The 13919-nt window shown below is 41.6% G+C and overlaps 1 protein-coding gene across 1 annotated transcript; it reads left to right on the top strand.

The window, feature by feature from the left end:
- The first annotated feature begins 6079 nt into the window (after nucleotides 1-6079).
- Nucleotides 6080-11592, top strand: prdm13 (PR domain containing 13). The gene is made up of 4 exons (XM_041044980.1): nucleotides 6080-6247; nucleotides 7732-7863; nucleotides 7987-8107; nucleotides 10103-11592. The coding sequence occupies exons 1-4, from the start codon at nucleotides 6080-6082 to the stop codon at nucleotides 11590-11592; spliced, it is 1911 nt and encodes a 636-aa protein (XP_040900914.1).
- The last annotated feature ends 2327 nt before the right edge of the window (nucleotides 11593-13919 follow it).

Genomic DNA, 13919 nt, shown 5'->3' with positions numbered 1-13919 from the left:
GAAAGATGCAACACACCAATCCTCTGACAAAAACTGCAACAAAGATAGGAAGAGGACCAGCGTTATTGTGGCAGCAATAACATTACTGTGTCATTATTATTATAATGGGACACAACTGACTAAAGTCAACTAAAGGTCAACAACCACAGTTCTTATTCCACAGTGAAATGCCTCCACGTTACGTGTGGTGGGACCTGAAAGTGTGTGTGTGTGTGTGTGCTTTTGATGAAAATGGAAATTTCCAAAGTAACGGGGGAAAAAGCAGAAATTTGAATGTTTTTCATTTCACATGAACAGTTTCAGTCAGTGTTTGTTACAAGAATATTTTGGACTGGATTTCCTGATTTAACACATTGTGCATCAAACACAAACACATTTCCCACTCAACAGAAAGGCAAAAATATCTATATAGGTATTTACATTATTAATCTAAAAAATAAAATAAAAACAAAAACTAATAACTAATCAATAATAATACTCACTTTTTAACTTAGCCACACGTGATTCAAGTAACTAATGTAAAACAAGGAAAATTAAATAAAAACTAGAAACTATAATTACCTTAAGCCCACCTTAGTCTGGGAGAGAATACACCACCAGCAGCTTATTTAAAGCCAAATCACTGCATTGTAAATTATTTTTATAATGATTATGCGGATGATTCATATTAAATAATCAATATTTCTCTCGGGCATCACTTCCACAAGCTCATCCCACCCGAACACACAGGATACAATTAGTTTGAACCTAAAACTGTCAATCGGAGATATAATGAGGAGCCGCGAGCCGGCCATATGTATCATTAGATCACATATTGTTACCGCAAATTATTAATGTGCATCCGACCCGAACGGTGTTTATACATAATTTCATCCTATATATTTGGGTTTAAGTTCAGGGAGACAAATGCGCTTCTCGTCTGTGTGAAGGAATGGAATTTCTTATCAATATAATTAACTGTATAGTGTGCGCGCGCGTATGTGTGTGTGCGCGCGCGTGTGTGTGGAATGCGGAGCTCTCCATGGTGCTTCGTCCTCAGCAATGGAAAAAACTGACGCAACCGAAAAGAGAAGCGTAGTCTGGTCATTAAAACAATGAAATAAAGAAATAAAACGTACAGTTGCTAATTTCATACACGAATTTAGCATTCACACATACGAGAAGAGATTAGGCAAAAAGCTCTTCCTCAAATTTCGCCTACATTTCTATCTAATCAGGAAATGTGACAGTTTTTAATTTAAGAAAATATGCAAATTAACCAACTTTTGCTATTACTATTATTATTGTCATTATTATTGTTATAATAATTATCAATTAGTGATTGTGAAATGATCGGAACAACAAACTCAAAACTCCATTAATTTAAAATTTAATTTAAAAATCATTATATTCTTACTATATGAAAAAAAACAAAAAAAGTTATACAATTATTCAGATGCTTGTTCAGGTAATAACCATGACTTCGGCTAAAATATCTGACCTTATTCAAACATATGAGCCGGTCAAGGTTACATGTCTTTAAACACGCTCTTTGCCATTTTCCTTGTTTTGCTCCCACTTTGAGTTTGCAGAAACACACCGCACAGCCAACTGGGTCACTAACCTTCATCTTATGAGAAAAATGGCGTTTTACTCTGAGGCGAGGGAAAGAGCTCCTTATATTCACCAAAGAGGGCAAAAGTTGGGACTTTCTTTGAAACCTGCGATTTTCTGTCACTTTGTGCATATGCTTTGGGTGGCTAAATCCCAATTAGGGTCGGCTGACACGCTGCTCTATTCACGCAGAGCCCTGCCTGCATACATTTGCCTAGGAATGAACTTCTCAAATAGATCTCCTGCTAAATGCGTTGGACAGCAGAGAGAATCGGCCTGAGTGACACTTTCTTTCTGAGGCGCTCGAGTGAGAAAAGGTATGAATTTATAAGGTACACCGAAACATATCAATTCACGCAACTTCACGCGCTTTTATCCGCGTCTTCTCATGCGAGACAAAGTGAGTTTAAGTCAGGGAAATGTGGCCTGAAAAAGCCAGGCGCAAAAACTTAGGGAGACTTTGAATACCGAAATGGTGCAGCCCCCTTTCTGGGGGGGAAAACAGGGAGAGAAGGCATTTTTGAATGAAATCACGCATGAACAGCGTTGAATCAGGTGCCGTTTATTCGGCTCCTCTCTAATGCGATTTTGAATATTAGTCTGGGTTAAAATCCCAATCATGTCATCTGGTGGGAGTCCCATACAAGCATAATTACTATTCAAACGCGTCGCAAATGTCCCACCCGCATCAAGGCAGCTGGTCTGCCTTTTGGTGCAGCTTGCGTCTTTCCCCAGGTTTCTCAGAGAAGTAAAACACCTTAAACACGAGCGGGGTTGTTTTAAAATAAAGAAAAGAAAGACGAAGAAAGGGAATAAAAAGGGCCTGTCTGAAGCCTATTTTCTGTTTCGAGAGCGGCTCAGATCTGAAAGGAATAATAACAAGTTCAGATTCTTTTGCCGGGCAGAGTTCAAGCTGCTCCAGAAAACTATGAGGTTTTAAGTCTGCTTTTCTTTTTTTTTTATTCTTTTTTTTAATTAAAAGAAGTGTGACCAAATGAATGTGAGAGGTACAGAAGGTGTTGGCTTACATGTGGAGAAATAAATGGATTTAGACAAATACAAAGTCATTTCTAAGACGTGGGAATCTGTGAGAAATAGGCCACATTGCTAAGTGGGACAATGATTGGGCTCTCATGAATAGGCCCAAACAAAGTTTATGGGTCGACATAAAAAATGTGTTTTCTTCTCAGCTCAGGGATCTTAAATGGTAGGCCATTGAAACCAGTCCAGGAGAGGTGGTGGTGAACCCTTGGCACCCCTGAGGTATAGTCAGGGTGCATGAATGGTGATCCCTGGTGGGGCATTGCTCTCTGTATTAACCGCGTTGCTTTGCAGACAGGTTGTTCCTCTATATTCATGGCTCATTAATGGCCAACCAGTTAAATCAGAGCCCCACCGTTTAGACAGCTCAAATCCCCCCCCAAAAAACAAAAAGGCTGGCAAGAGCCAGGCAGGGCCGCCCATAAAAACGTCTCCCTCCTCTCCCAAACTCCGATTCTTCTCAGGTCGTTATTTAAGTTCATTAAAGAGACGCAGAGTTCATTTAAGAGAAGCGCACATGCAAAATGCTGTTGATTGACTCCGCAATATTGTCCCAGAGTAAAGATCCAAGCATGTAATTAATGTGTCTTTTTTAAAAAAAAAAAAAAAAAAAAGGAGGAGGGACAATAACGCCGTTCAAGCCATTTAATTTCATTTAATTTTCCATCCCATTTGCTTCCAACACTGCTTTCACTCTGACACCGAGCCTTTTGACTGCTCTTCGGGGCTCCGGAGCGCACAGCGGAGCGGGGATTCACCCCGGCGAGTTCTCCGCTAACAGAAAGGAAAACGTCTTCGCCTTCTTTCCCCCCTTCCTCGGAGAATAATTCATTTCACTGTGGAGAAGTGCGGGGCTTTAAAGCAGCGCAGGGGTGGATGGGAACCTGCCGCAAATGCCGAGGCGTTAATAAATAACCCCTCAGCACAGCCGGGTGCAAACATTGCGCCTATTGATGAGATTGTTCGCGTGTCGTTCAGGCTCTTTGACTGACTGTGAAGGAGCGAAGGGAGGAGAGAGGGAGAAAGAGAGAGAGAGGGAAAGGGAGAGTGGGAGAGAGATTAATGTGTATTAATTGTTTGTTTACAGCATATTTATTATATTTACCGCCTGAGGCTTTTAGATGTTTTTGAGGCGCAACAAAAAGCAAATCTACAATAAATTCTAATAAACCTAATTCGTTGATTTAAACTGAAGTGTAGAGTTATTGAATGTTTGCTCATTTAGTCTTCATTTGATTCATTAAAAAACAACAGCAACAACAACAAGAGCCTCAACCGTGGACGTTTGCAGTCCTTAATATCACAAGCCGGTGCTACTTGTCCTGATTCAGATTCAGAACCCACCGCGGACAGGTCAGAGGTTAACGTGTTCATGGTCTGAATTGATGACCCACAGGTTCTTGTTCTTCTCCTCTGTTCAGACTCATCGCTGCAGCATCAAAAGGCTCCAACGACTTTAAACAACCTGCTGCACAGATCCACATGCTGGAGGCTCCCTCTCCCTTCAGTCATGCCATGAATACTCAGCCTCCTGAGTGTTGTCTGCCAACCAGCAAGGGAATCAATTTTAAGGCTTTTGGATCCTTTTGTCATTAGAGTCCTGTGTCTGAAATGCAAATCTTATTATATTAGGTATATGATTATCTGAATGAGGTTACAATTCATCATCAAAGTTCTTCCAAAAAAGGTTTTGAGTCGAATGTCACATTTGAGTGTTTTTCTTATTTCCTCATCTAGACTGTATAAAACAAGAGATCTCCATATTCAGCAAGTTTGAACTTTACAGACAAACTGAAGGATTAAATAAAATGATCCGTCTGAGAAACTTCTGTTTGAAATGACAAACTATTTTTTTTAAATGAAGTGTTTAAAAAATGCACAAAAAAATTTCTTCACTTGTGAAAATCATTGGAGAGACTTTGGAGATTTTGTACGCATTGTTTTTTTTTAAATCAGTCGCTCAATCAAGTCACTCAAGTCAGTTAGTCAAATCAATATGAATCATTTAATCAGAACATTTGGTGTGATATTCCTGTATCAAAGGTGTCTCTGGGATGTGATGATGGATTTACAGTGACTACATTCACTGAAATATATATTTTTCTAATATTATCGATATCATTATTATTAATATTATTTACATATCTGCATTTTAATAATCCACATACACAACATCTCTGCTGGACATTTGCTGCATGTTGTAATGTGAAAATTGTCCTATTTTTTACAGCACTGCTCGATTTCTTGGTCATTCATTTTATGGGGAAACATCTCTCCAGAAAATAATAATAATAATTATTGTTGTTTTCATTATAATAAATTACTGGAATGACCTACCACATAAAGTTAAATTACCTAATTATAAAGAAGAATATCATGACTGATTTGTGTAACTGTTATTTTTCCTTTTTCTTGTAGAATCACGCAGCGGAATAAACGTGTTGAATGAGGAAGACGAGACAAGAAAACCACAAGTGCGTCTGTAAGTGAGCGTTGGGAAGATGGTGATGGTTAGTTTCTGGGTTTTTTTTTCTTCCTACTGGTGGTTCTGCCTTTTCAGTACCTGCCTGATCTCAACCCGGCACACGCCGAGAGTCAATAGAAGTTAACAAGTCCTCTAAACTTTCCTGCTCCTTTTGTTAAAGTAAGGACACAAAAGAGGAGGGAGAATAAAGAAGCTTTGAAGTATATAAAACCCAAAGAATGCCAGCCAAGTAGATTTAAAGTAGCCACTGATTTCCAAAACCTGGCTTGAAAGGAAAGAATGGAAAAGGGTGAGGATTTATGGATAAATTATACAGTGGATTTGTCAGTTAAAATATCGGAACTGTCTGGAGGACAAAGCCACATGCTGAGGATTAATGGTCGCTCTGGACCTTTGATTCTGCACCCTCTTTTCTCTGCCCTTGACAAATTGGATTTTGGGGATGGGAAGGTCGCCTGGTCCTTTGTGTCTCTTGACCGTTTTGGAGCAATTCATTATACGGCGGGGTGAGGGAAAGTCTCCATGTGACCAGGCCGGCCCGTTTTCCCTCTCCTCACAGCTGCTGGGAGAGCCCAAATCTCTCACACTCACTCACTCACACACACACACACACACACAGACACACACATGCGCACGCACTCCTACTCGCTGCAAACTCAGGACCGCTCCCCCGCCTCTCCTCCCCCTTTAAACTACCTAACATAGCACAGCATCACCTCTCCGCACACCCCCCACCCCATCCAACACACACACTTGCATCCTGAGTTGGAGAGGTCGAGGGGTGTGGAGGTTGTGGAGGGGGGGCCACCTTGCTTGCACCATCACTAGAAAAGCAGGAGAGCATAACGCCACCGCGTCACTTTGAGGGCGGATATCGGCCGGTCCTCATCCTCTCCTCCTCTCTTCCTCCTCCTCTTCCTCCTTCCCTGCACTCTCCTACTTTGGTATCCATCAGTCTTCATGGTTCTGATCTCACCCCACGCCATGCAAGCCACCAGGGCGTCCACCACCGTCAGTGTGTTTGCGGACTGCAGCATCCCGGCCGGGCTCCGGATAGGACCGGTACCGGGCATCTTCAAACTGGGGAAGTACGTGTCGGATCGTAAGGAAGCTGGACCCAAGAAGAAGGTATGTTTAAAACAAGTAAATTTTTAAAAACATGTTTACCTTGAAGTAATGGGTTTAATTTTAGGTTTTTATGCAGCCCAAATGATGCGTCTTATTTTGAAACATTTTAAAGGGTTAATCAATATTTTTATTCTTTAATCTTTAACCAGTTTACTTATTCCAAACCTGAATCAAACCCTTGTAGTCGAAAAGAGAATTAGATATATATATTTTTTTGACTAGTCTATATTTTTTCCGAAGTTCTAAATACAAAAATAACTCCTTAAATATCTAAACACATTTTTTTTAAACCTTGTACATTTAAGATCGTATAATATTAAAAATGACCCGGCTGGATTTATATTTTAAAGCTGCACTGTCAAACTCCATCGGGCCTTCGGTTATTAATTGGTTTGGCCTGTCACGCTGGAAATAATTGAGCTCCATTAGTGGCAGACTTGTCAGTCTGTGCTTCTACTTAACCGGCCTAATGGGCGACCTGGGTCCGCAGTGTGGGATTTCATGCCCTCAGCCGCCTCACATTTCACTGCCTGGCGGGCCCGTTATCCCGATGAGCCGTTTAATTTTAATGTAAGCCGGCCACAGAAAGATGCCACTGAGTGCGAGGCCCCGCTGTGCCTGGGGGCTGAGACAAACACTAAGTATAATAAAGATAAAAGATGAAATCAAACAAACTGCATTCGTGTTATTGGACTGGAATTATTCAGATTAACAGCAGCCCGGTGTTCATACATATATATATATATATTTTTAAAGCCAGTCGAGCGAAGAATTTGAAAATAAAAGTCTTCAGAGGTCATTAAAAAACCCCAACAAACTTTCAAATACTTTCTCCATTTTTTTATTTTACATGAACAGCGGTAAACAATTTGCTGTTGTGAGTGCATCTATAACCGCGCCCTGTTATTGTTGAAGCTGTCAGCGGCTGTGATTGATGCGTCTAAATGCTTGGCCCCCGGGCTGCCGGCGATCATCAGGTGCAATCTCCGTGTCAAATGTCACGCTTCGATCTTTAATGTCCTTGAACAGTTTAGAAACGCTCTGACACTCCTCAAATTCGTTTCCCATATCAACTCAATTAGGCCCGTGTGTCATTCTCTTTAGTAAATTATCAGCCGAGCGGATAAAGACGCATTAAGCGCGTTCTGGTCATGCGTGGCGCGACACCTCCAGGTACTTTACCAGAGTCAACATTTCAGAGATAATATTTCAAGCAGAATTCGTTAAATAAAACGTATACAAAGAAAAAAAAGCTTGAAGACGGTAAATATGTGTGTTAATACATTTGGAAACTGTAAAAAGTTGCACTTTGTAAAACAGGCCAAATGTGTTTCTAACTACTTAATTTCATCATGTTTTTGTTTTTCTGTCAGGGGGGACATGTTAAAAGGCCTTTGCGTTCAAATTTCCCATCATTCCTATCAGTCTGTATGGCCACTTCCGAAACTCGTTCTCATCCGTTTCATTTTCTGGTCCTCTCTTAGATCCGCTTGGTACGGGGGGAGTTCGTGGATGAGTCTGGGTGTCCCGTACCAGACTGGATCGGATTCATCCGCGCCGCCAGGAACAGTCAAGAGCAAAACCTGGAGGCTGTGTCGGACTTACCTGGTGGACAGGTGAATTTCTCACCCAGTCACACATGAACCTAGTGCAGTTTCTGAATGTTCTTTTTATTTATTTATTTATTTTACCCGCATTTAGACCCTGCAGTTAACTCCAGCCTCATTTTCCTTTTTAAGATTTTTTACCGTGTGCTGAGAGAAATCCCCGCAGGAGAGGAGCTCAGTGTTTGGTACTCCAACGCTTTGGCCCAGTGGTACGACATCCCCACCACGGCCACTCCCACGCACGACGAGAAAGGTAAATCAGACTGTTAATAATGGGGGGGGGGGGGGGCGTAATATTATTATTATTATTATTATTATTATTATTATTATTATTATTTAACTTAGTGAAACGAAATTCAATAGGCCATTCAAAAGCCTCAGATTTCGTGTCAGGAGAGCTTCAGTCCTGTCTACAGGCTACAGGCTACAGATAGGTCTGACCGTGTCATCGACATGTTGAGGGGTCCATCACTGCACAGTTAAATGACTGCCAATACCCGTGATGTCCCTTCTTTATCGCTCAGATATAGAGATCAATTGGATGTTTTTTTTTCTCCTTTAGGCATCCGTTTATGTTTAGCATTTATTAATTTATTTAATATAGAATTCTGAAAATAGCTTAAATATGAGAAATGAAAAATTTAGAAATGTATTATTTTGGAAGAAAAAACTAAAAGGTTTGAGCCTGATTCGTCAAATTGGAAGAGATGAAGAGAGATGATTTGTTTTTCAGCGCACAGTAGGAATATTAGATCAACAACACAGGGCCTGAAATATAAAACGCAATCAAGGCACTGCGGCCCAATGTCAATATTATTTATCACTCCTCCTTTTTTTTTTTTTGAATGATTTCTCCTTTGGCTGAATTTTGTCTTTGGCCTCTGTTTGGACTTTTAATCCATTTGTTTGGGCTGTAATTATAATTTGGGGATTTGTAATTTGCGCTTGGGGATTAATGTCTAATCTTGGCAAAACACCCGCTCAGCAGGAACTAATCCGTTTAAAAAAAGATTATTATCAACTGATCCTTTGCAGGAAATTCCTTCAAGAGACGATGATTTTGGATTACACATTTTGTTTGGAGTTAGAATTGTCTCTTCACCCTCTGAATACACGTAAAAGCAAAACGGCGAAGCTTGAAGTGATATCAAACTTGCGTCGAGAACAAAAATGTGATCAAGTAATTACGGTGCTTGAAACACGGAATAAAAAAAAGCTATTAAAAGCAGAAATTGACGTGTCTGGGTGACCGTGGAAGAAGAAGAGGCTGGTGATTCAGTCACGAGACGGAGGTTAACAAATGCCATGGTGTCATTAATATTCATGTAGCCAGTCAAAAGCAAATAAATTCAAAAACAAGTGCTTCACGGTGAATTAGGTGGGTGCGTTAAGGTATTGTGGCCTAATGAATGCTAACTTTTATGTGGGGTGTATATTGCCCTGATTCTCCGGCCCAACACACCGTGTGCGCTCCTGGACATACGCTCGCTCCCATTATTAGGCGTCAACAGATGGGCCGGCGCCATTGTTTCTGGAGACTTGCGATTTCAAGCAACAGCTGCTGTCACTTCCACGGGAAAGAGCACAGAGAGGGAAAGTCCCCCGCATTCAATGCATCGGTTTTTGAGCGCCAGATTGGGCAGGGCGTTTGCTCTTTTGATGACGATCATAAACAATGACCCGTATGAGGATTACAAAATCATTACATCTATATTAACCTCTGAGTGCTCGACTGGGGGTCATTAAGATGGCTCCCTGGGTCTATTACCATTTGGCACCAGATCTTAGAAAACGGATCATATCCATTAGGCCCAAATTTAAATATGAGGTGAAGTGCGGCGGTGACTGATGAAAATCTTTCTCTTTAGGGAGACATTTTCCAGGGGAAAACGATTAAAAATGTCAATGTTTTCACATGAAAGTCTCTCGATTTTGATGCCAACACGGTACAAAATTTCTGTCTTTTATATCACCCTCTGTTCAGTTGATGTGCGCATGTTGAGTGTGGTTATGGTGGTATTTGGAGAAGTGGAGTGGTCCTTGTCTGTAGGCGCCCACAGGTCGTGTCTCTACAGGTTGCCAAACCTGTTATTTTCATTTTACGCACGGGCCTCACATTTTTACGCACGGAAATATACGTATGTAATTTGTCATGTCATCAGTATTAACCTGTTTTACGCTGTGTTGTGTCAGGTAATGATCCGCATCCATCTCATCATTAATACAATGTTTGCTGTCGTCTCCACAGGTGAGGAGCGTTACATCTGCTGGTACTGCTGGAGAATATTCAAATACCCGAATACACTCAAGGCCCACGTCCACTTCCACTGCGCTCTGAGCAACGGGCGGGGGTTTGTGAACAGCGAGCAGGCCAGAGGCACCGAGACATTCAGCAGGTCACCAAAGTCTGGAGACATCCCCAACACCTCCACCTCTCCGAGGAGCGGTCACAGTAACTCCTCCATCTCAGACTCTGGCAGGCGGGCAGTGTCCTCCTCGTCATTTCTAAACAAAGCGGGACTGTCAAAGAAAAGCAGCTCTGAGGAGCAGGACAGGGCCCTCGACATGAGCGTTACCTCAGCCAGAAACCAAGGACAGCTCCTCAGCCTGGGCGCTACATCTTCAGTACTGAGCAGCATGGGCTTCCACCCCGGTGTGCGCTCTGCCTTCAAGCCGACCGGCGTCTCCAAAGTCCCGGGCGCGGAGGCCGCAAGAGAGGACGCCAACGGGAAGCTGAGCGGTCTGGGATTCAGCAAACTGATTGGGAACATGAAACCAATCCGCAATGTGGGCGAAACTCTAAATGGAGGAGGGAACCATCCTCCAAAATGCGCACCTGCAATTATGGACCCCGCATCTCCAATGGTGCCGTGCACAAACGCTATCCGGGGGTTCCCGTTGCTGCCTCACATGGAGGAGACCTCGGCTTTTAAGCACGTAGAGAGTCGGATGCACTCCGGCCTGTCCCCGTCCCGTTACCCCCAGATGCCCCCTGGACTCCATTTCGAAAGATTCTCGCTCCCTCACTTCGACGGTGTAAAGACTTATGGGGGAGACTGTAACATCCCACTGATGCCCTTCACTGTCTATAACGGGGAACTCCTGTACAGTTCACCTTATTATCCGCTGAAATTCCACTTCGGCAACCTCCTCAAATACCCAGAGTCCATGTCCTACTTTGGTGCGCCCTCACTGAGCCAAGACCTGGGCTCCATCACCAACATCGATCGGGAGATCGCCATGCACACGCAACAGCTGTCCGAAATCGCTGCGGAGAAGAACCGGACGAGGCTGGACTCGATACCTGCCGGGGGCACCAGCAACCCCGGGTCTGGTAAACCGAAAAAGGGACACCTGTGTCTGTATTGCGGCAAGCTGTACTCCAGAAAATACGGCCTGAAAATCCACATGAGGACTCACACAGGTTACAAACCGCTCAAATGCAAGGTGTGCTTCAGGCCCTTCGGAGACCCCAGCAACCTGAACAAACACATCCGGCTCCACGCTGAGGGAAACACCCCTTACAGGTGCGACTTCTGTGGAAAGGTGCTGGTGCGGAGGCGGGACCTGGAGAGGCACGTCAAGTCCAGACACCCAGGACAGACCGTCAAGAAACTGGACGACAAACCGGGCGGCCTGTTCGAGGACGCAGAGCAAAAGAGCGACAATGACAGTGATGTAGACGTGTGCTTCACTGACGACCAGAGCGACCAAGAGTCCAGCAAAAATAATGACTGAGATGTTTTCATGCCCATGGAGAGACTGTCCGTTGTCTTTAAATGGCTTACACAACAAAACATGTCATTTAGTCTTGTATCAGGTCTTCAATTTTTACATTATAGACAGAGACTCGTCTGAACTACACAACACGCACTAAAATCTCAAAATTGATCATAAATTTACAATTAGAATATTATTGTTTAACTAAGAGGGGACATGTGGCCCCAAATAAAGTTTTAGTTTGGGTTTACATAAAGAAAAAAATGACAGAAAATGATTTTTTTTTTTTTACACATTTACCTAAAATTGGCCATATGTTTAGATATTATTTACAGCAACCGGGCAGGTAAAATGTTCGGTGTCTTGCTCAAGAACACTTCAACAATGTCTCAGTGCTTAGGAAGAAAAAAAAATATCTGTGGCCTTTGGGTTTTGACGTGCTTTCTCCAACCATGCTTAAAAAACACAGGACAAAATCTGCCCGTGTTTCAGACATTTTCTTTTGTTTGAAATGCAAATTACCGCAATTGTTTTCATATTTTTGGATGCAAACGGAGGAATCTGTCTTTATTTGCAGCGTTTCAAATCCTGACACTAATACAAAACCAGCAAAACAACTGCACACAAAAGAAGAACAATGATCCAATCCAGCCTCACAGACATCTTCAGTCGCTTCTTAGGAAAAAAAAAATCAAGGCTGAATATGAAACTAAATGACTTCTTAAGTTAGATATATTTTGCAGTGTAAAAATTGTACCAGAACTGTTTTTTTTTTAAAATAAGCCTCTCCCTGCAGAAAAGACGTATAAGTTTGAAAAAGCCACTTCATTAAAAAGCCAAATCCCCACCCCCGCACAAAAAAAAAAAAAAAAAACGAAAAAAAAGGAGAAAAAAAAAAGAAAAAAAAAGCATTACATTCCATCAGACTGGATATGGACACATTGTGGGAAATTATGAGCAGCAAAAGAATATGATTCTTTTTTTTTCTATTTTAATTTTATTGTTGTGAATGACAATGCGCAGCGCATTGGCAATATCCCCATATTCCCTTCCAAACTGTTAGTTGCACTTTAAAAACAGCAATGGGCATTTCATTTCAACGAATCAGCTGCGGAACAATTACTCTAGTCGAAATGATTCATTTCACCACTTCATTAAAGTTCTCTTAATCCCTGCGCCTCGCTGAATAACACACTGTACTTAAACTTGCACTTTCTTGCGGAGGCATGCTGTTCTTAAAGAAGCAGCCAGCAGCAGCACCCAGTTTATTTAAGGAATTATTTCTAGAGTAAGAAAATGTATTGATTGCAGTTAAAGGCCATGTAAAGAAGTGTAAAGTATGATATTTCACATTTGAGTGGAGACGTGTTGTATACGTTTGTTTATAAGTGATATTGTCTGTGAGGACAATATTTTACTCCTGTCCATTAAATCATTGGTTTTTGAATAAATTTATTTTAAAAATGAGAAGAGTTGTTGTGAGCTGTTCCTTTTTTCCCCCCAACAATGAGACGTTCAGTAGTAATAACACCGCTAATCCTCATGTTTTCCTTGTAAAATTCGATTAGAGTTGTACAGTAGAATATGTACGCAAATATTTATTTATTTATTCAGGTTTTTAATTTCTGTGTCTCCGATCATTCATGTTATTGTGATTTAGATTTAGAAGACTATCCTATAATTCACCGGGCCGTGATGGTCCACGCTGTGTGTGACAAAATCAGCCCTAAGTTGAACAGATAGACAGCGCACAGATGGACCAGAAAATGTTGTCGGTTTAAAAACGTACATTGAGAGAGATTTTTCGCACAGTGCAACATCCTCCTGCTGTGACGCAGAAATAAATCCGCAGCGATGTCGGGCCTGTTGCACTGGAAGACGAAGGAGGAGAGCAAGGTTTTATTCTTCGCCTTTCAATAACAACAACAACAACAACAACAACAACAACAACAACAATAATAATAATGATAATAAGATGATGATGATGATAATGCGATGTCTTTTTTCCTGTGGTAGAAGAAGCACTGAGATCCTTACATCTGCTGCAATGTAATTATACAGTAATGCCATGTAAAATGCTTTGTTACAAGAATAAAAGTCCTGCAAAACTATGTAAGCACACTGTTGAACAGCTTTAACTGTAAAAGTGTTCAGTGCAAAACTCTACACTATAATTTATTAACTGCTACATTATAATTTATATCATTAAATCATTAACGCTCATGCATTAATGTGCAATTAGCATTTTGCTGTTCGCATGCAGAGCAGAGCGGATGTTAACATTTTTGCAAGCACGCAGGCATGCATAATAAATAAATAAATACTTGGATTAAAAACGGCATAAA

Source organism: Toxotes jaculatrix, chromosome 8 (genome assembly GCF_017976425.1).
Source record: "Toxotes jaculatrix isolate fToxJac2 chromosome 8, fToxJac2.pri, whole genome shotgun sequence".
Classification (NCBI taxonomy): Eukaryota; Metazoa; Chordata; class Actinopteri; family Toxotidae; genus Toxotes; species Toxotes jaculatrix.
This window is presented reverse-complemented; position numbering and strand designations above follow the sequence as displayed.